General features: G+C 41.8%; 1 protein-coding gene across 3 annotated transcripts in view; it reads left to right on the forward strand.

The window, feature by feature from the left end:
* Nucleotides 1–6,486, forward strand: part of TRIP13 (thyroid hormone receptor interactor 13) — a 43,198-nt gene extending 36,712 nt beyond the window's left edge. For all 3 annotated transcript variants that reach the window (XM_075921576.1, XM_075921577.1, XM_006113042.4), the window contains exons 11-14: nt 2,674–2,827; nt 3,393–3,505; nt 4,570–4,639; nt 5,951–6,486. In XM_075921576.1, coding sequence (XP_075777691.1) covers nt 2,674–2,827; nt 3,393–3,505; nt 4,570–4,639; nt 5,951–6,046 — 433 coding nt within the window. In that variant the 3' untranslated portion in view covers nt 6,047–6,486. The remainder of the gene's footprint in view (nt 1–2,673; nt 2,828–3,392; nt 3,506–4,569; nt 4,640–5,950) is intronic.
* Nucleotides 6,487–22,687: the final 16,201 nt, after the last annotated feature.

A 22,687-nucleotide genomic window follows, 5' to 3' on the forward strand; every position in this document is an offset into this window, starting at 1 on the left:
CTTGCCTTTGTCAGCTATAGAGTGAATTATTGCAATGCAATTTTTTGAGATTGCTTGAAGGTCAGGTAGTGCAGAATGTGTCTAGCTTCTTTTTTAGCAGCTTGTCATATACAGAGCATATTATACCAGTATTCTTTGATTGCTCTGGCTTTAGTTCTTAGCTTTGCTTTATGGCTTGGGCCTTGCTGTTGCAGTGTGTGTTTATCTGGACTTTGATCCAATATCTGGGACACTGACAGTCCCTACATGTATACCTCTTGGAATATGGTCACCACGATTTGCTGCTGAATCTTAGGCTACGTCTACACTGCAGGCTTTTTGTGCAAGAACAGCTGTTTTTGCCAAAAAACTTGCGGAGCATCTACACTGCACGTGCGTTCTTGCACAAGTAAATTTACAGTAAAGCGTCAGAACAGAGGGCTTCTCGCGCAAGAGTTATTCCTCTCCCCATGAGGAATGAGCCCTCTTGCGCAAGAAGGCAGTGTGGATGGGCAACGGGTTTCTTGCGCAAGATACCCCTATGGCTAAAATGGCCATCAGAGCTTTCTTGCACAAGGGAGCGTCTACACTGCCATGGATGCTCTTGCTCAAAAGCACAGCTCTTGCGCAAAAGCACACGCAGTGTGGACGCGCTCTTGCGCAATACCTTTTGCGCAAGGACTCTTGTGCAAAACAGTTCTTGCGCAAAAAAGCCTGCAGTGTAAACCTAGCCTTGGAGTACGTCTGCACTGTAGAGTTATTTCACATCTATTGAAGCAGTTTGTTTAGAAATAGCATGTGGCTTATTCCAACATCCTGATAACCCTCATCCTACCAGGGCTAAGGGGAATTTTGGAATAGTGTGTTATTTTGAAATTTGGTGCTGGGTAGACAGCGCCAAATTAAGCAATAAGCTATATTGAAATAAGCTACGCAATTGGTATAGCTTATTTCAAACTAAGGGTGCTGTGTAGATGCACCCTTTGTGAAGGGGGAACCCTCTACTTATGTGCATCACAGTCCAACTTTGAGCTGAAGGTCAAGGAGCAAGGCCTATCTATACTGGCAGGATTTTTCTCACAGTGGCTTGAGTGGGAAGAGAGTCTTTCCTTTCAATGGGGCCATTTAATTTAAGTAGTTCTGATATTTCCCATTTAGATTTATTTTTTAAATGTTTGTTGTTTCCTAGAGCTTATGAGTAAATTTGAAGGGGAAAAAAATGAATGGAATTCAGAACATCTTGTGCACTAGCCATGTGAAGTATTTCAATATTCTGTTTTATTTGCATTCAATAAAAACAGCCATACAAAATCTTAAAACACAAATTCTACATGTGTGCATCTGTGAGAAGTTGAGAGTAATTTTAATTACTATAATACAGTGCCCGTTATTCTTTTTCTGTCTTACATGTGTAAGGTACTGTAAAACCTGCTCAGGAATGCTTAATTACTTTAAAGCTTCTTAAAAACTGAAATATTTTGTGGAGCATCTGCATTAGTTCATGAGAGAGGAACAAAATATACAGTAGCCAATTTTTCTTATTTCATTGCTAATGAACGAACAATTTATAGGGTTTTGGATTAAAACCCTGAGAATTGTGTAAAGGTAGATATTTCTGTTCCATATTTCTCAACCTTGCTAAGCTTTTGAAGTTCAGTCTGGGCTGTGGAAGGAGTGTGATACATGGAAGCCACTTGTCCCAGCACATTAAAAGAAAAAATAAAATATTTTAAGCACATTTTTGTTAAGAAATTCAATGAAAGTGTGAATTCTTTGTGGTAAAATATTACATCATTCAAAAATTTTTAAAAGTTTATTATTCAATGAGGAAGCATATTTGTATAATTACCATTGAACTAAAACAGAATACATGCTAGACAAAAATGCAAATTAAAAAGATTTGATGTTTTTTAAAGTGAAATTTGTATTTATAAAAATAGGCTTGATTTGATAATACATGCAGTCCCCGAGTTACGTCGGATCCGCAGTTACGAACGGGGCCCTCCCTCTCCCTGGTCTCCAGCAGACCAGGGAGAGGAAGCAAAGTGGCGGAACACGCGGGCAGCCCAGACGCGTCTGGGCTGTCAGCTGCCCGCGTGCTCCGCGGCTTTGCTCCCCGTCCCCCTGGTCTGCAGACCAGGGGGACGGGGAGCAAAGCAGAGCAAAGCCGCGGAGCCTGGGGTTCTTAAGTTGAATCTGTATGTAAGTCAGAACTGGCGTCCAGGTTCAGCCGCTGTTGAAACTGATCAGTTTCAGCAGCGGCTGAATCTGGACACCAGTTCCGACTTATATACAGATTCAACTTAGGGACTGTAGGTTTGTTCTTATCTTGTACGTAACCTGGGGACTGCCTGTACTGAAAACTAAAGTTCCGTTCTCCAAGCAGAAGACATTGTGGGCAGCACCAGTGCAAATGTTACCTCAGCTCTATTTTGGAAGGAGCTCTTTTCCAAGCTACCATATGTTTCGGTCTTCAGGGACTCAAGAAATTGCTGACAAGAGGTTGAGTGTAGAATATGTTTACTCTAAATTGAGATCTTCAAATCATTTAGCTGAATATTTATGCAAGAGCAACAATTTGTCCACTTCTGATTTGGACCAAATTTACAGTCACTTTGCCTCACCCCTGATGGATGATTCTTGTGTGTAAATGATAGAAATGATGTAAGGTTTTTTTTTTTCATGTTTTAAAAGGTATCCCAATGTTGTAATCTTGACTACTTCAAATATTACAGAGAAAATTGACATGGCCTTTGTAGACAGGGCAGATATAAAACAATATATTGGACCTCCATCTGCTGCAGCAGTATTCAGAATATATGCTTCTTGCTTGGAAGAACTGATGAAGGTAAAATTTTGCAAATAAGATTCTTCATTTACATGTCCTATTTAGCAAATTAAGTTAATAGTGTTTGTGCAGAACTGCATAAATGATAATGATAATATTACAAAATTTTATCTTATTTCTACTTCTTGAGCGCCAGTACTGAACCACTTTGTAGCCCACTCAGCCACAACTTTTTAAAGCAGTACCTCTAGACAAGAAGAATATGCAGATCCATTGTACTGACCACAACTATAACTGGCACGTTTGGTCCATGTAATAGTTCCTTAGTCTCTCTGCCAGCCAGTGTGATAAATTAACTGTAACACACTCTTCTTTTCTGATTCTCTGTAGCTGTCAGCAGTTATAAATCTTTTAAAACTAAGGGTTGAGGTAGTATTAGTTACGGAAAGTTGTTTGAACTGTCCTTCTCTTAGCAGTGTAAAACACACAGTGCAAGTCCATATAAATCAGCAGTTATTCTGAAAACCTACACAGAGCAGAACTGTTGAATAGGAAGTTGCCATTTTTATATTCTCATTTCAGAATAGAACTGCAGTTGCTCCTTTCAAATATTTTTCTTTATTAGCGTCAGATAATATATCCTCGACAGCAGCTGCTGACACTCCGAGAGCTAGAGATGATTGGATACGTAGAAAATAACGTGTCAAGACTGAGTCTTGTATTAAAAGAAATTGCAAGGTAAGATTCATTGATTCATCCATTTTATGTACTAAGTGAGCATCTCTGATCAAATGTGTAGGTGTAGAATTATGTTAAAGGAATTGGACCTGCTATAATCCAGACTTCCCTCATCTGGAAATATCCGTGGTCCAGCATTCATGGATGCTCTGGGGCTGGAACATTCACGAGGAAAAGCCAAGGGTCCCATGCCCAGCAACTCCTCATCTGCCTACCTAGAGCTTCCAGAGCATTGCAAGCAGCAGATTTGAGGGTGTTCTAGCTCAGGGGAGGAGTGGGGATGGGAACATTCAGAGCAAGAAGCATGGCAGCTGTGGAGCCCTGCAGGTGAAGGTCAGGAGAGCAGACCTGTGGCTGGAGGCCTTAGCTGGGAGCCTGGAGCGCAGCCCACCAGCCGTGGGGCTTCATTTCTGTGGGGCTCCATGGCTGCCCTGCATCTCTCCCCTGAATGCCCCCTCCTCTTCTCCTCACTCCATCAATGCTGGCTCGTCTGCTGCCACTGGTGTTTTTACACTAAACAATTTTTTTCTGATTTTTGTAGGGCTCTAGTACCCCAAACAAAATATCGCAGCAGTAAAATAGTTTTGAAAGAGTGTCATAGCAGAAGGGTTAGAAAAGTCTTTCTTAAACAACAGAATATACAGTGTATAATGAATATAGTGTCCTCTCAAATAGTGAACTATGGTAATTGCAGTATGGTAGACTTGTCTGGATTATTTACGCTTTTCTCCCATAAAATCATAGACTCAGTAATGGAAATTACTGTTTAACAAATGACAGGCGCTTCCTCAGTTGCAATACACCATTTTTGAATGGCTCCCTATATATGTATATGTATATATGTAAAAGTGAGTTTAATACCTAGGAAAGTAAAATATTTTGTAGGATTGTTACAGATTTACCAAGTGAAGAATGAATACAAGATTTGTATTTTCCCTTTCAGTGCTACATAATGCTAACTGGCAATAATTTGAGATTTTTGGCAGAATCACAGAAAGCAAACCTCTTAATTTCTGGAAGGGAAAGCTAGCAAAATAATAATATGCAAATCTACTTTATTGTAGGAAAAGTGAAGGACTTAGTGGTCGTGTTCTGAGGAAACTTCCTTTTCTAGCACATGCACTTTATATTCAAGTAAGTTTATTTTATCTGGCTGTGTTGGCAATCTACTTGGGTGGAAGCTCCAGAGTGGGCCTATATAAAAGTCTTACTTTAAATTACATTGGAGCTGCTCCTGAATGGACATTTTGTGGTTCATCCTCATTTAAGAAACTATATATTTGCATACTATGCAATTATGAAAGCAGCAATAATGCCTGCATCATGACAAAGCATCAATATTGCTTCTTTGTAACTTCATTTCCTTAGTTGTTCTGTAAGTTTTGGTGTGGTTTGTTTACATTTTCATTCAATGGAACTATTTGTTGGATTTTGGTAAAGCGAATCTATAGTAATATTGAATAACCCTCAAGAATTTGCTCAGTTTGGCCTAGATTCCTTATGCCACTAGTTCTCAAACTGTGGGTTGGGACCCCAAAGTGATTTTAATGGGGTCCTCAGGGCCAGCATTAGAGTTGCTGGAACCCAGGGTCAAAGCTGGATCTCTTGCTTCAGCCCCACCGGGGGCGGCAGGCGCAGGCTGGGGCCCTCTCTCTACCCCACACAGGGATGCAGGCTGTGATCCCTCCTTGCACCCCCTGGTGGCAGGCTGAGGCTCCACCCCGCTCCCAGTATCAGATAGTACAGTGAGCCCTCGCTACTTCGCGGTTCGACCATCGCGGATTCACGACTTCGCGGACTTTTTTCAAAGCCTCGGGGGAAGCCGGCGGGGGGGCATCCCAGGCGCGCCTGGGCTGCTCCCCCGCCGGCTTCCCCCGAGGCTTTGAAAGCCGCGGAGGGGCTCCGGCGGGGGAGCAGCCCAGGCGCGCCTGGGATGCCCCCCCGCCGGCTTCCCCCGAGGCTTTGAAAGCCGCGGAGGGGCTCCGGCGGGGGAGCAGCCCAGGCGCGCCTGGGATGCCCCCCCGCCGGCTTCCCCCGAGGCTTTGAAAGCCGCGGAGGGGCTCCGGCGGGGGAGCAGCCCAGGCGCGCCTGGGCTGCTCTCCCGCCGGAGCCCCTCCGCGGCTTTCAAAGCCTACTTCGCGGATTTTCAGCTATCGCGGTCGGGTTTGGAACCTATCTACCGCAATAAACGAGGGTTCACTGTACTTTGTTGTCAGACAGCAGTCATAGTGCAATGACACTTGAGAATCCCTGCCCTGTGCTAACTGATGCCAAATCCCATAGCTGTTGTACAGCACTTGGAAAATTTTAACAAATATTGAGCTAATTCTCTTTCTCTGCAGGTGATTTTGTCTGTAAAGCATTTGCCACCTAATGTTCTTTGTCAGATGTCTCAAAAAAAAGTTGTTGGGTCGTTTTTTGTTTATTTGGTTTTTTTACTTCCAGGGTCCTAATGTTACGATGGCAGTGTTTCTTCAGGCTCTTTCGCTTGTAGTAGACAAACAATTTGAAGAAAGAAAGAAACTTGCAGACTGCTTTTGACATTTGTTACTGCTCCACAACTGTCTAGTCTCTCGTTACCATTGAAAACCACATTCTTTTTTGGTCCTGTATAAAGATTGAATTGGGACTAAAACTCAGGTGATCTAGCATTTTTTTTTTAAATGAGTTGTAAAAATTAAGAATGTTTACAGTGCACCTATTTGAAAGCTTTATTTCAAACTCTCAAGTCATGGATACACTTTAGAATTGTTTAATTTCTGTTTGACCTTATTTTTAATTTTTTTTGTAATTATTAAAAATATTTATCAAAATTCTGTTTTGTTTCTTAACACAAAAACTTTACATATCTGTATTGAGCATTTGTTCTTTTCAGTTTTTATTCGTTATTAAAAACAAAACATAAATTGTCAGGTGTCTAGTACTGATACGTAATAAGCAGTACTTTTTTTTTTTTTTTTTTTTTTTTTTTTGCATTCTTCTTACAAAATGAACAGAAAACAAATACAGGTAAGATTTTTTTAAAGCACTCAGTGGCAACCTAACTGCTTTCATTGAAACAGAGCAGACATACCACACTTCTGAAAATCCTACTCTGTTCACCATATCTGATCTTAAATGTTAAGTCTCCGTATTTTTATCTTTAATATTAGCCTTTATTGGTGCAAGGAAGTATACTTTATTTGTTGAAGATCACCTTATGTAGAACTTATGCAGAGAATTGTATATAAACATGTAAAACAGTGGTTTTTATGTACCTAAAAACATTTTGCTGTGCAAAAGCTAAGAAAAACATTGACTCCTTTTAGAAAGCAAAGAGAAAAAAAATCTCTTCAGCTCTTTCGATGTTTGTCAACACTAATTGACATCAGCTGAATTTTTAATTTTTTAATTTTTTTTGCAACTTTCACAGAACAGATAGGACAATTAATACTTAAATAGGAAATTGTGGTCAACTTCAAAAATTGGCACAGGGGAGCAAGGGCAGCTGTAATACCTGGAAACTATTTTTAACTTTTTAAATTGACGACTAGATTTTAAGTTGATATTACCACTTTAACATACTTCATATTTACTGTTACCACAATATGGTTTGTTAATGACTGTGTTATTCATTTATGTTTGTATATGTTTAATCAATGTTATACATTTGTCATGAGATGGAAGTTATTTCATTGTCATGAGTTGTTCATAATGATGAACACTGTAAACTCTGCATTAAACAATTGTACAGAACTTTTTAATTCTGGCTATATTAGAATTCATAGTTGACTCTTTAGTTATGGCAATGTTTATAAAAGGAGTCTCTCTCAAGCTGGTTTTGTGTGTTCATTGCACTCTTCATACTTATATTTGACAATAAAATAGAACTTCTTACTAATGTTACAAAAAATAGGTTGCGCCAAAAGCAGGTTGTTATTTTTTAATGTATGTAATGGTCGATAGTCCCAATTTCGCAAAATAATTTATTCTACTTTGTTCAGAAGAAAGCATTTACATTGACAATTGTGGATTTTTTTTCTGAAAAGGGAAATTGTTATTCCAATTTCTGTCAGTGGTTGATTTGTAGTTTGAAACATAGGGGTTCATATTCCTAATTTCAAAAATTATATCCTTGAATGTGACTAGACATTCTCATTACACATACATTATATTGATGAGCCATTTGGGTACTTGATGCTGACGATCAACAATTGATATTCCATTTTTTATTAGGATTAAGATAAGTATTGTACTGTACTACCGTTACATATGTAAGTTGCCTTGAGTAATGGAATCTGCTGTCAAGCCTTCTCAAACTTTCCTTTGCTGGGTCACCCTTTGAAAAGGTTCTGGGCTATGACAACTGTGTCTCTATGCCATGCTTGCTTCTGCTTTGCTTCTGGTGGCAGTGCTGCCTCTACAGCTGAGTGCCTGGCCCAGCTGCTGTTTTTCAGCTTTCCCACTCTGAAGGCTGTGCTACTGCTACCAGCTGTGGAGAAGTAAGTCTAGCAATACTGCAACCCCCCTAAAATAGACATATTTCAACAGGGGAGACTAAATTTCATGGTCTGTGGTGCATTTTTTTGCAGCCATGAAAATGATAGAGCAGTAGGTCTACGTAGTATAGAGATAATGCTGCCTGCTTTTGCAGATCTGTTTTTGGTTGTGGATAATTTCTATAATTAGTTTTCACCAAATGTTCATACTTATACTACTGATTAGGAACAACTGTTGATTTGCCTGCAAATTCTAGCAGGAGTGGTTTCAATAGCTTCTTTCTGGGACCAGAGAGACAGAAATGTAATTCTGGGCAATTGCTTTTCTGTGCTTTCTTAAGCGTCTGTGTTGTTTCCTTATATTAAAGGTGTGCTATAAAAGATGTGGTTAGGGATATGGTCTATGTTTTCAGTATGTTGATAGAATCATAGAACACTAGAACTGGAAGTGACCTTGAGATGTCAGAGTCCAGTCCCCATATTGTATAAACCATCCCTCGTAGATGTCTATCCAACCTGCTCTTAAATATCTCTAGAGATGGAGATTTCACAACCTCCCTAGGTAGCTAACTCCTGGTTAACTTCCTAATAGTCAGGGTGGTTTTTTCAGTCGGTTTTTTCACTTTTCAGTCTTCCTTGATAGGTCATGTTCTCTAGCCCTTTAACCATTCTTATTGCTCTTCTCTGGACCTTCTCCAATTTCTCCACATCTTGCTTGAAATGTGGTGCCCAGAACTGGACACACAATTCCAGTTGAGGCCTAATCAGCGCAGAATAGAGCAGAAAAATGACTAATTGTGTCTTGCTCACAACACTTCTGTTAGTTCATCCCAGAATCATGTTTGCTTTTTTGTAACAGTGTCACACTGTTGGCTCATATTTAGCTTGTGGTCCACTATGACCCCTAGATCCCCGTCTGCGGTACTCCTTCCTGGACAGTTGCTTCCCATTCTTTGTGTGAAACTGATGGTTCCTTCCTAAGTGGAGTACTTCATACTTATTAAACTTCATCCTATTTTCCTCAGACCATTTCTCTTGTTTGTCCAAACCATTTTGAATTATGACCCTATCCTCCAAAGCATTTGCAACCCCTCCCAGCTTGATATCATCTGCCAACTTAATGACCATACTCTCTATGCCAATATCTAAATAATTGATGGAAGATATTGAACAGGACTGGTCCCAGAACAGCTGACATGCAGTTTTATCATTTTGATCTAGGCAGTTCTGTTGAATGCTTTACCTATTGTTTCTTTGATTTGGGGCATGCATAAGTGCTAGCTGTTGGTAGTTTAGTCTGGGCAAAATGAAAGAAATGCAGTTTAATAGGAAAAACTGAATTAAATTTGCTACTTTAGAATGTCAGTCATTTATTACTTGAGTTTACAGACTAGGTGAAATGTTGGGCCCAACCTATTGTTTCATGATACATTTTTGTTCAAATTGACATTTCTTATGTAGACCTTTCCACTTTAATGCATGCCTCTGTCACCATGACATTAAACTACTGCAGAGTTTATTCTTAGCTGTTTTAAAGGAATCACAAAAGTAGGCCCAAGTCACTGGACACACAACCCTAACTTTCTAACATTTAAACAGCAGAACAGGGGTAATACTATAACACCTTTGAATCTAAGATGCTTCTTATTTAGCTACAGTTCCTGACTTTGTTTTCCTCTCCCGGTCCACTTTGTCATTGCCTGGAAAGGTTCATGAACCAGGAGACTCATGGTAGATGGTGCAAACTTATGTTCTATACTTGTATTTCACTGACCTAGTAACAAGTGTTAACTCCTGGATAGGGATGTGAACAACTACAGGCAGTCCCCGAGTTACACGGATCCGACTTATGTCGGATCCGCAGTTACGAACGGGGCTTTTCTCGCACCGGAGGATGGGAGCGGCGGGACGCCCAGATGCACCGCGGTCCGCCGCCCCCGTCCTCCGGGGCGAGAAAAGCTGCTCCCCGTCTCCCTGGTCTGCAGGGAGACGGGGAGCAAAGCCTTGGAGCACGTCCGCAGCGGGACAGCCGTGGCACGCCTGGGCTGTCCCGCTGCAGGCGTGCTCCAAGACTTTGCTCCCCGTCTCCCTGCAGACCAGGGCGATGGGGAGCAAAGCCGTGGAGCACGCCTGCAGGGGGACAGCTCAAGCGCGCCCGGGCTGTCCCGCTGCCCACGTGCTCCAAGGCTTTGCTCCCCGTCTCCCTGCAGACCAGGGAGACGGAGAGCAAAGCCGTGGAGGACTTGGGCGGTCCCGCCACCCCCGTCTCCCTGGTCTGCTGGGGGGGGGGGTGCAGCTCGTGCCTTCCCCACCCCCCCAGCAGACCACGCTTTTCTTGCCTACCCCTAGGGTAGAGCAGCTGGGGGCTGCTGGGTTGGTCCCGCAGCGCTGCTCCGGACCAACCCGGCAGCACCCCAGCTGCTCTGCCCCAGGTGCCCCCAAGTCAGCCGCTGCTGAAACTGACCAGCTGCTGACTACAGGAAGCCCGAGGCAGAGTTGCTCTGCCCCAGGCTTCCTGGAATCAGCCGCTGGTCAGTTTCAGCAGCAGCTGACTTGGGGACGCCTGGGGTTCTTAAGTTGAATCTGTATGTAAGTCAGAACTGGTGTCCAGATTCAGCCGCGGTTGAAACTGATCAGTTTCAGCAGCGGCTGACGCCAGTTCCGACTTACATACAGATTCAACTTAAGTACAAACCTACAGTCCCTATCTTGTACGTAACCTGGGGACTGCCTGTAGTCACTTCCCCTCCCCCTCCCTCACTTGCTGCCTCTATCAGAAAGAGGCAGCTAGCAAGGGGGGAAGGAGAGGAGGGAAGAAGAGGTTCTTCAAAGTGGCAGTGCTGCATGGAGCCTGGGGTTAGCTGCAGATGGCTAGTGGAGGACTGCTTGAGTCCTCTGCTGGCTTCATGCTCCTTGCTGAGCTTTTGCCTTTGAAGTATAGCAACAGTTCTGGGGCTATTGCCACACTTCAAAGGCAGAGGTGCCCTTATTGACTAATTGAATAATCGATGCAAATTGCATTATCTATTTGATTAGCTAATTCATCTAAATTTAATATCCCTACTTCTGGACCACTGTAACAGTCATACCATGGAGTCAGATTAGGTAATTTAGGTTCTCTAGTCCATCTTGCCACCCAGGCAAGCTAGAGTCAATGATAAATGGTTACTTACACCAAAAATCTCAAACATTGTGGTTGCTCTAAGTCCCACAGCCTAGTCAGTTACCCCAGATCAGTTTGGTTTCAACAGGATACTCTTATTTAGCAAATAAGTTTTTATTCTTACATGATGGACCTTTTGTCTAAGATGTTACAAATATGTAATGGTAGCAACAATGATACCAGTGGTCACATTTCAGTCATACTGTGTGTCTCTTTTCCAAGCTGAAACATCCCAGTCTTATTAATTTCATCATATGGAAGTTGCTCCATACCCTTAATTAATTTTGTTACTCTTTTCTGTACATTTTCCAGTTCTAATATCTCTTGGGATTGGGGCAGAGGAAGGGAGGGAAGTGACCAGATCTGCATATTCCAGCTATAATGCTCCCACTCTCACCAGGTTTCAGAGCCTGAACTCTAGCCCAAATGAGGAAGTCTTACAGGCATACCCTCCTAGACTTCTAATTGTCACAGTTGCAGAGGAAAAGCTTGATAACCTTAACTAAATGTACAGCAAAAAGCTTAGAAACCAGACAGGAAAGAAAGAGCTCTTTTAAGTTGATTTGTGGGAACCTTACTGACTTACTCCTTGGAGTTAGCAATATTGCATAGTGATTGAAGTCCTGCAAACTTTTCATATAGGAACTTAGGCAGAGTCATTACTGAGGGTTGCCATGCTTAACTTCTAGGTGCCTTGAAAGTCACTGGGATTTACCAATCCTAAATTCAGTGCCTATGCTACCTGTACAATGAATGGGGAGAGGCAGATCCCTCAGATGGGATTCCAAAATCCAGCACATCAGGTGGTTCCTTGTTTAGGAACACCAGCATGAGGGGTTTGTGCTGAGCTCTGCTCCTGCCTTAGGGACAGGTGCCTAGCTCCAACCTGCAGGGACTGTTCCCTCTGCTTGGGATTCTCAGCTGCTGCAAACCCTATATTGGGGTTAGTAGATCTCTATTTTAGCAAGAAGTGTGAGTTTGATTAGATGAGGGTGAAAAATCCAATAATGTTTGCTTTTCTTTTAATACCAGCAAAAAAAATGATATTTTTTATGATGAGTTTCTTGATCTGATTCTAATTTTAAGCCCCTCTGGAATACTTGCTCTACCAACCCACAAGCTACTGCTGAAGTTGGACTGATTCGCATTGGAAATCTTCTGTTCATTTAGAGAATGGATCTATCCCTACCACCAAATGTTATTTCCCTTTTTACTTAACAGTAAACTCCCACAAACTCAATTTCCAAGTGGACTCTGGACCTCTATTTTGCTGAGGTTAAAGAGGTGCAATTACAGCTCAACATTCATTAGCATTCAGACACATGCCTACCTAAAATACCACATGACAAAAGCCTGGGAGATTGTCATACCCCAGCCTGACTATTCTACAATTGTACAGAACAAACAAAATCTGATTTGGTGAACAGTGAAAGATAACCATTCAGGCAAGTAATATGTACGACTGCAAGTGGAATTCTAGATAAATGAAAAGCCAAGTTAAACTGTAAAGAAGATGGTTTTGCCATTCAGCTAATTGGCATAAGAGAGCTTTTTGGATACGCGCAGTCACACAGCACACATACCTACAATAGCAAAAATAAATTGACATCTTTTAGTATTTAACAAGATAACTTGTTACTTCACCTAAAAGGGAAATACAACTAGTTTAAAACAAAATCTTAAAGATACATTTTAAATGTTAATTTCTAACTATGGACATCCCTAAAATTAATAAAGAGGGTTCCTCACTCACACTTTGTTACAAGGGAGAGAAATTTGAGGAGACTTCTCTTACTGGCCCCAACCTTTCACTTATACTTGCAAAGACAGTTCAGGACAGAGCAGAACAGTGATTAATGGAAATTGCTAACAATTTAAGCAACAAATACATTTTCAGATATTTAACATGCAGTAACATTGCAGATATTTAAAATACACAGCATTTGTTCTGAAATAGACTAACAGCCATTCTTCTGCAACTTGTGACATTAAGGTTAGTTCTCTCAGCAACAGCAAAATATCTTTAGTAATAATAACACACAAATATGCAAATATGTGCTTACAATTATAGTGCTCTAGGTGAGAATAGATAATTGAATTAAGTACAAATATGAAGTTATAAGAGCTTAGATTGAAATGTTAGGATTCAATCCAATTAGAAGATTTCAAGTCTTAAGGCTGCTTTCAGGCAAGAGAAATAATATAAGAATATAAACAGGAATACGTAGGCTGAGCAGGGACCCAGTAGAAGTAAAGGTATAAAATTAAGAATACCAGAAAGGAAGGCATTTTGTGAGGGCATTTCAAACCCAAGGGGAAAAAAATAAAGGGGGGAGGGGGAAGCAAGGGTAGCATAGACAAAGCAGTGTTCCAATGCACAAACTATAGCAGCAACTTTGTATAACCATTCTGGTAAAAAGGTGGCACAATAGATGGGAGATTGGAAGGTTTAAAGGCTATTACCTGTCATGGCAAAACCTGCTCCTGCAAGTCTTCCTGTTCCTGTCTCCATTTAGCATGATTCATCAGGGCTCCCTGCTTGACTGCAGCAAGCTGCTCCTTTGCAACCTTGTAAGCACATTTCAGCTTGTCTTTCCAGCTTAGTTTTTTATTCTTTTCTGCGTACACTGCATTTGACACTTTCCAGTCTTATCTTTGTCTTATTGCAAATTCTGCTGCTTTTGAGCTGTTTTAAATCTTAATTTGGTTCTCCTGGAGATTTTCTTTTAACTCCCCAACCCTTTCCTTATCTAATTAACTTCAGAGGGGTAGCCAAGTTAGTCTGTAAGGGTATGTCTACACTATATTTTTGTTTCAGGAGAAGTATGCAAATACCACGGTGCATTTGTGTACTTCCTCCAGGATTTTTTTTTTTCGGAAGAGGCTTTTCCGGTGTTTGCCCCCATCTACATGGGGTCCCATTTTGGAAAAAAACCCTATTTCAAAAGACCCTGCAAACCTCATTGTAGGAGGAATAAGGGGTCTTTTAAAATAGGGTTTTTTCCCTAAATTTGACCCCGTGTAGATGGGGGCAAATACCGGAAAAGTCTCTTCTGGAAAAAAAAAAAAAAAAAAGGAGGAAGTATGCAAATGCGCTGCACTATTTGCATACTTCTCCTGAAACAAAAAAATAGTATAGATATACCCTAACAGCAAAAACTTAAAAAACAACAAATAGTCTGGTAGCACTTGAAAAGGCTAACAAAATATGTAGACAGTATCATGAGCTTTCATGGGCACAGCCCACTTCTTCAGATGACTGGAGTGTTTCATCTGAAGAAGTGGGCTGTTGCCCACAAAAGCTCATGATATCATCTACATATTTGGTTAGTTTTTAAAGTGCTACCAGACTATTTGTTGTTTTTTTAAGTTTTTCCTTATCTAATTAATCTTATTAGTAAGGGCCATGTAAGCCCCCTTCAAATTCCTGAACTTTCTTTTCCCTTGTTACCGTTGGCTTTAAAATATATATATATATATATATATATATATATATATATATATATTATATATGTATATGTATGTATGTGTATATATATATATATATATAGAAACCAAAGGTAATTTTAGAGGTCATTTTTATATATAGAGTCCAGCATGAATGAAGCACCCTCCTGATTTATATGGCATTATGACTCAAAGCATTTTGTTATCAAGAGTATTGCAGTTCTTTATACTCTTGGGCTGTGTCTACATTGGCACCCTTTTCCGGAAAAGGGATGCAAATGCCGCGGGGGATTTAAATATCCCCCGTGGCATTTGCATGAACATGGCTGTCGCTTTTTTCCAGCTCGGGGCTTTGCCGGAGAAAAGCACCAGTCTAGATGGGATCTTTCGGAAAATAAAGCCTTTTCCGGAAGATCCCTTATTCCTCTTAAAATCAGGAATAAGGGATCTTCCGGAAAAGGCTTTATTTTCCGAAAGATCCCGTCTAGACTGGCGCTTTTCTCCGGCAAAGCCCCGAGCCGGAAAAAAGCGACAGCCATGTTCATGCAAATGCCACGGGGGATATTTAAATCCCCCGTGACATTTGCAATTCCGAAGTGTCTCATTAGCATCCCTTTTCCGGAAAAGAGTGCCAATGTAGACACAGCCTAGTGGTGCACTGCTTTAACATTGTGGGGTTACGGTACTATAATTGTCTGAATAGTTATTACATGCCCCTAAGGATCTTGCTGCAAGCAGTGCCTGGACAAGCTGTGCACCATCCTAGACCCTAAGCAGTGAGAGTGCACTAGCTGTACTACCACTGTCTGTTACGGATAGGTAGGTATTTAGGCTCATTAATCAGTTTGATTGATACTGGCTGTTGACATCCCATATGAAAGAAACCAAACTGTTGGGCATTTGATTTAATTACTGATCAATGAAGCAGCAGCTAGCTCAGCCCAATCAATTTATTAATCCAAGAGAAATCAGGGCTATACAAAAAGGGGAAATACCCAATCCAGGGAACAGGCTAGTGGCTCATGTTTTCAGAGCACCAGTGTGATTCAAACAAAAGCCATCTATGTTTATACCCTTTTGTTTACAGCAAGTAGAAAAATACCAATTATGACTCTTCCCTAGCTTATCCCTCCTGTTTTCCAGAGTACAGAGACACCTACTCCAATTATGCCTAGTTAAAGATATCCATACCAATTATCCTAGCACACTGCTTGTATTTGGCCTCACTTCTGAACGGTTCTGCATGCAGAAACAACAGTGAAGCTTGGCATAAGCAAAAAGCACAAGTGTGCTTTGTAGCTAGGACAAGTGCAGTGAATACAAAGCCTTCTAGAAATATTATTCTGTTAGCCAATACTATCACTTTCACACTATGCCTGAAAAAAACAACCAGGTTAGGGGAAGACAAGTATATAATCATGCTATAAGAACTATTCAACATTCAATTAAGAAATGACTACATTCCAAAACATTTCCATAACAATGGCACAGTGTGCTTGGAACCCACCCAAACTCTCTCTATTAGTTTCTTAGGGGTAGCTGTGTTAGTTTGTAACTTAAAAACAAAAACCAAGTAGAGTCCTGTAGCACCTTTGTTATGCACATAAGCACAAGGGATCTTTTTAGGGGAAAAGGCAAGATGCCGCGTTTATTAAAAATGTAATATCAAAGCAGCTAGCATATGTTTTATAAAGACAAGCCCCTCCTCCCCCCCCCCCCCCCCCAGGTCCTGCAGATGGTGTATAGTTACCAGTCTGTTGTGGCTCAAGCCAGTCTTACTGACCAGGCAAAACGGACTCAGTGAGGAGTTGGGGTCTTTCAATCATGATTCAAGCATCCTCTGAGATTTGGCTTACAGGACCAAACCCAGAGTCCCATGGCAAGAACATCCATTTTATGCTTGTGAGATTCCATTTGAGTCTATGGGTTTTGCAGTGTCATGCTTCAATCCTTGATATGTTAATCTTGTTATTTCCCCACAGTTACCCTTTGATGGCTATGCTCAGGTTTTCCATAGTCTCTTGTTTGTGTCTCTCTCTTGGGGGTGTCTGTGTGTCTCCATGGTTCATCAATTCTGCTAATTTAATTCAATATCAGACATAATGGATGTTTCCTGGTGATCTTCAAGGTTCCCACTTCTTGACCACCTAGGTATTTGTTATGGCTTTCACACTTACATTGTTTGGTGTGAGTGTAGATGTGTGTATTGAGCATTCCAGATAAGGATTACATAGTGACTAGAAGACATAACTTAGTTAACAATGTAGACATGAAGTACAACTTAATTTGTAATGCTAACAAGAAGCAAGATCTTACAGTAAACATTGCCAAATCATGAGGAACAGGGTGAAGTAGAAGCATACAGAACTTATAAGCAAGTCATCATACAACAAATCATTATGCATCATACTTACATTCTTATAACCAATACTAAAATATACATTTTTGCTACACAAAAACACATTAGAGACTAACAAATGTATATATATAATATAATAAGCTTTTGTGGGCAAAACCCACTTCTTCAGATGAGCATTACACTTCATATACATTAGAGCATCGCTAAATGAATACTCCAAATCCCTGAACTAACACTTTTCACAAGGGAAATTAAATCTGTGCCACTTTATTTGAATCATTCTACAGCTATTCAGCATTCTTATCCCAATGACTATGTTGAATAGCCCACCCTTTACTGGGGAATATTTCTTTGTTCTGGTAAACACTTGGGCTACGTCTAGACTGGCATGATTTTCCGCAAATGCTTTTAACGGAAAAGTTTTTCCGTTAAAAGCATTTGCGGAAAAGACCGTCTAGATTGGCACGGACGCTTTTCCGCAAAAGCACTTTTTGCGGAAAAGCGTCTGTGCCAAGCTAGATGCGGTTTTGCACAAGAAAGCCCCGATCGCCATTTTCGCCATCGGGGCTTTTTTGCGCAAAACAGTTTTTAGTTGTCTACACTGGCCCTCTTGCGCAAAAGCATTTGCACAAGAGGGCTTTTTCCCAAATGGGAGCAGCATGGTATTTGCTCAAGAACACTGACAATCTTACATTAGATCGTCAGTGTTCTTGCGCAAATTCAAGTGGCCAGTGTAGACAGCTGGCAAGTTTTTCCGCAAAAGCTGCTTTTGCGGAAAAACTTGCCAGTCTAGACACAGCCCATTGGTGTATGTCTAAATAGCAGGGCAAAAGTCAAATTAAGCTATGCAGCTTCAGCTATGTCAATTGCATAGCTGCAGTTGAAATAGCTTAATTCAGCTTTTGGCGCTGTCTGCACAGCAAGAAGTCGAAGGAAGAACACTCTTCCTCTGACTTCCCTTACTCTTCTTAAAATGAGGGTTACAGGCGTGGAAGTAAAAAGTCCTCCAGCTTGACATTATTTTGAAATAAAGGCTTGTAGTGTAGATACGCTCTTTGTTATTTTGGAATAACTGCTGTGTAGACATGCCCTTACTGGCTTATCTGGTAAAGTTCATTGGAAGTCAATGGGTGTTGTGTATGAACTCAGTGATGCGAATTAGTGTGGTCCAATGTAGTTTTTAATAAGGAATACGTCACCTATACTCTGAAGTACCTGGCTTTCTAGTAATGATGTGGGTAAGAATGAAAGTGGATCCTTGCATGCAGTTTTTACATTTGTTTCCTTACTGTAGCAAGCACATCTTCCGTGTTTCCCTCCCTTCTGTCTTTTAGTCACCCCAGCCTGGGCCAACTTGCTAGATGGCTTGGAAACTATTTTGTAATTAAATTAAATTAAATTAAATTAAGGGAAATAGGAAATGAAATAAAGGGAAATAGTCAGGTGTGCTACACACCCCTAACCACTTTCCTTCTCATGGTCTCCCACTTGGAGAAGCATCTCTACCTCCCTCTCTCTCTTCCCAAGAATATGGAGGAGTCTGAAAGCAAGGAGCTAACCTTCCATACAAATTTAATAATCTCTTCTGCCCCAAGTCCATTCCTTCAATGCCTACTAAGAACATAAGAGAGACCATACTAGGTCAGACCAATGATCCATCTAGCCCAGTATCTACGCTGACCATACGTCCTAATTTTTCCAGAACAGTTCTGAATTTAAATACTCTGTCCCAGTGCCCTATCAAGTAGTGAAATGTCCTGGAAAGCACTGCCAGACATTTCACTACTTGATGGGGACACCTGCATGACGCAGCAGCCTCCTCCCCTAGCAGGGCGCGTAGGGCAGTTGGGCCGGGTTAATGCAATTGCAGGATAGTTGCATGGGGGGGGGGGTCCTGTGTGGGCCAAACCCATCCCTATTTGTAGGAGGAAGGTGGGAGTTCTTAGAAGGATGACACAACACCCTTTACTTCTGTTCATGTGTCCATCTTGACCCCAGGAGTACTATGTCTAGGAGTGGGACTGCTTATGGCAGGGGGCATGGCTAATGGAGGTCAGAGGGTGTAGCTAATGGGGGTCAAAGGGCGTGACTGACACGTCCCTAATTTTGGTTCAGAAAATATGGTGGTCATACCGGTATCGTATCTTGCAAAAATGGCCAGTGCCAGTACCATGGGTTTATACAGAGAGAATATGATATTTTCTGTCCTATTGTCTAACCTTTTCCTCCTGGTTCCTAACATTCTGTCATGCTTTTAATTTTGTTTTTTTTTTTTTAACTTCTGCTGCACACTTGAGTGGATTTTTTCTGGGAACTATCCTTGATGACTTCAAGATCTTTCGTGACTGATATCATTGTGTATGTATAGCTGGCATTGGGTTTTGCAATGTGCATTATGTTGTATTTATCAACATGGAATTTCATTTGCCATTTTGTTGCCCTGTCACCCACTTTTGTGAGATCCCTTTGTAACTCTTCACAATCAGCTTTGCAGGTAACTATCTTGAATAATTTTGTATTGTTTGCAAACATTGCCACCTCTATTTACTCTTTGCATCCTCTCCTTATCACCATTTATAAATATGTTGAACAGCACTGGTCCCTTGGGGACACCACTATTTACCTTTCTCCATAAGCAGCAGGTGGAGCCCTCACCTTTGTGAAGGCTAGCTACCCCTCATGGCCAGAGGAACCCTCATGCATCCCTTCCTGAAATATCAATCCGTCACAGGGAGAAGCACTTGTCTCTTGCCAAAGAGCCTGAGCTTTTTATATGCTCCATGTAGGATCTGGGGTGGCTGAGGTGGTGGTGTGTGCTAGTCAGCTTCCGGGGTTCCTCAGTAATCTCCCACTCACACCGTTTTAACCCATTGTCCATTTAATCTTTTGTCGAGGATGTGAGTATATCTATACTTGTAACTTTTGCATAGGTTGATGTTGAATTTCCATATGCTCGGGCAATCAGAACTTTAATTGTAACTTGAATAAAATATAAAATAGAAGCTTCAGGGGGTAGCTGAGTTAGTGTGCTACCAGACCATTTGTTGTTTTTCAAGTTTATTATATAGAATAGACTCCTTCTGGAGACTCCAGCATTAACCATCCCTCTACTGATGGCTCCTTTCAGAGACAGAACCATTCCATCTGTTATACTCATCTTTCTTTAAACACTGAGGAGCTTTGGTTGTTTACTGTTGGTTTTCTTGGACTGTGCTGTGTTGGGGCAACCATAGACAACTGTGCCAACGCAGCTTCCCCCTGAATGAATAGACCATCATTGAGTACTATCACTCCATCATGATTCCATTTAACATTAAGACCAAAAGGGCACAGGCTCAAATATATTATTCCTTATATATTACCCACAGTCACATCACACCATGGTTCTGAAGAGCAAGAAGTTGCAAGCGTTGGGTGGAGCCTGTCCGCCATTGCAATATGCATCCCCTGTGCAGTATCTGCAATTCCCTGGGCACAGGGGCTGTGATTGTGACTGTAGGGTTCCCGCATCTTTCCCTTTCCTTCCATGCCGCAGCACAAAGTGCGGTCGCAAGCCAGTCATAAATTACATCGAACAAACCGTGCTTTCTCCAGGTGCAGAAGCAACTGATTAATTCCCAGTGATAACCACACAATGACAAGAGGCCAGCATTAAAACACAGCAAGCTCTTCACTGCAGTGTGTAACTTGCATCCGTTTCCAGAAGTAGCCACAAGGTGGCAGGCAGGCATCCCCAATTCACAGCCCAATGCTGCTTCAAAAACAGGTTGATTTACCATTGGGAAGCTGCCTCTGTGTATAACCTGTGTGCTGTGCTGCATCATGTATTTCTCTCCAATTTACACACATGCTCTTGGGAAATATATATTGTGGGATAAACAATGTTTCACAATACGCCTATAGACGCTATATCCACCACAAAGTACTTTTTAAGTTGTTAACACAAGATGTGTATTATAATATTTGATGAAAGGATGCTCACATCTTCCATATTAGAACTGAGCCAGCTGCTCCTCCCTTCCCTACTGCTGTATTTTCTGTCAGGGGGTGTACTGGCCAGACAGGAGCAGGGTGGGGGCAGTATAGCCGCATGATGGGGGTATGGGGAGCTGCCAGTGAGGGAGTTGTGCCACCATGTTCTTCTCCTTTGGCCAATGCAGTTCCCAGAAATAGAGTCCCATGGTTCAGCAGATACTGACTTCTATCTGCGGTTACTTGCATCTGTGGATAGAAATTTGTATCTGTGCACGACTCCACACATAGGACAACCCAGTGTTTCCACCTCCATCTGTTTAGTGCTTTATTTCTTGCTCCATGACAGCAATATCTTCCTCCATTTTTCTTATATGTCACCTGCTGTCAGAGCTGTCCCTTGGGCATGGTGAATGGGGGCGGCTGCCTCAGTCCCCACACGTGAGGGCGGGGCCCTGCTTCCGTAAAACCAGGACTGTCCCAATACTTAGCCCTTTGTCCTCCATCCCAGCTGGTGTACGATTGGCACCCCATTTGTCCTAATGTTCAGGTGAGGCGGCGGGTGAGGAAGTGAGGTGGGTGTGCAAGAAGGGAGAGGAGGCAAACATGGAGGCAAGTGGCAAGCAGGAGAGGGGTGAGGACATAGGCGATCAGGTAGGTTACCCGCGCAAATTTCTCTATCCCTTCCACACTTTAGGGACACTTTACCCAGTTCCTAGGGCTCAAGGTGAAACCCTGTTAATTTACACACCCACCCTTACCCAATTCCTAGGGCTCAGGGAGGAACTTCCCATGGATTGGCAGGATCTTCAGCCACTGAAAGAGCCTCACACAGTAATATTCTTATCCTCTATTGACAATTCCCAAGCAAGCAGAATACACATGCTAAGCACACAGGGTCATGCTCACCAATCCTGATCAAGGCAGGCAGACTTCCCCTATTGGCCAGGCAAGATCAGTCTCTCTGGATCTTAGCTGCTGCACATCATAGTCGTGCAGGAGAATCCTGGCAGCTCTAGTCTTAGGCTGTGTCTTGGAGGTGAGTAGTTCTTCCAGGTCTTCCCCCTTCTTCTTGGTCTTCCTTTCTGTTCTTCCTTTGGTCTTCCAACCTTTTGCTTCTTTCCTTCTGCTTCTATTACTTTTTGGACCACTTTTTGAAAACTGAGTCCCGCTTAGCTATACCTTAACCAATTATTTTAGTATAATTTTACTAGCCAGTCATAACAAAACTACCTAACCAATCATACCTCACCACCTTAATTGATTTACACCTAGCAAAATTAATTATACAGCAGACAAAAACAATTACAAACCAGACAGAGACCACACAGACAAACAACAGAAAAGTGTAATGACAATGATCATAGAATGAGGATTCCACAGCCACAACTATTGATAAGCAGTTTCTTGCCAGGCAGAATGGTGTTACTTAAGTTTTCTTTACCCATCTTGAGATCTGTTTCTTTATCTGATGACAGTGGGGAGCTACTAGGAAAGCCTTCTCCCCTTTTCACAGTCTGGTGTGACACTATTTTAATGCTATTTAGATGGAATGTGAGTCTGTGACTAGACCTTACAGCTTATGGTTGCTGCTCTTCCGTCTAGCTGCAGAGGAAGGCTTGGTTCAGGCATTCCACAGGCCTTCCAACAAGGCTACAGAAAAACCATATTGTTACAGGTGGACAGTGAAGAGGAGAACAACAGGCAAGCGGACATCGGGTTGGGCACACTGCATGGATGGTGAGGGGACTAGTGGCAAGGCA

This window comes from Pelodiscus sinensis, chromosome 2 (assembly GCF_049634645.1).
Source record: "Pelodiscus sinensis isolate JC-2024 chromosome 2, ASM4963464v1, whole genome shotgun sequence".
NCBI classification, from domain to species: domain Eukaryota; kingdom Metazoa; phylum Chordata; order Testudines; family Trionychidae; genus Pelodiscus; species Pelodiscus sinensis.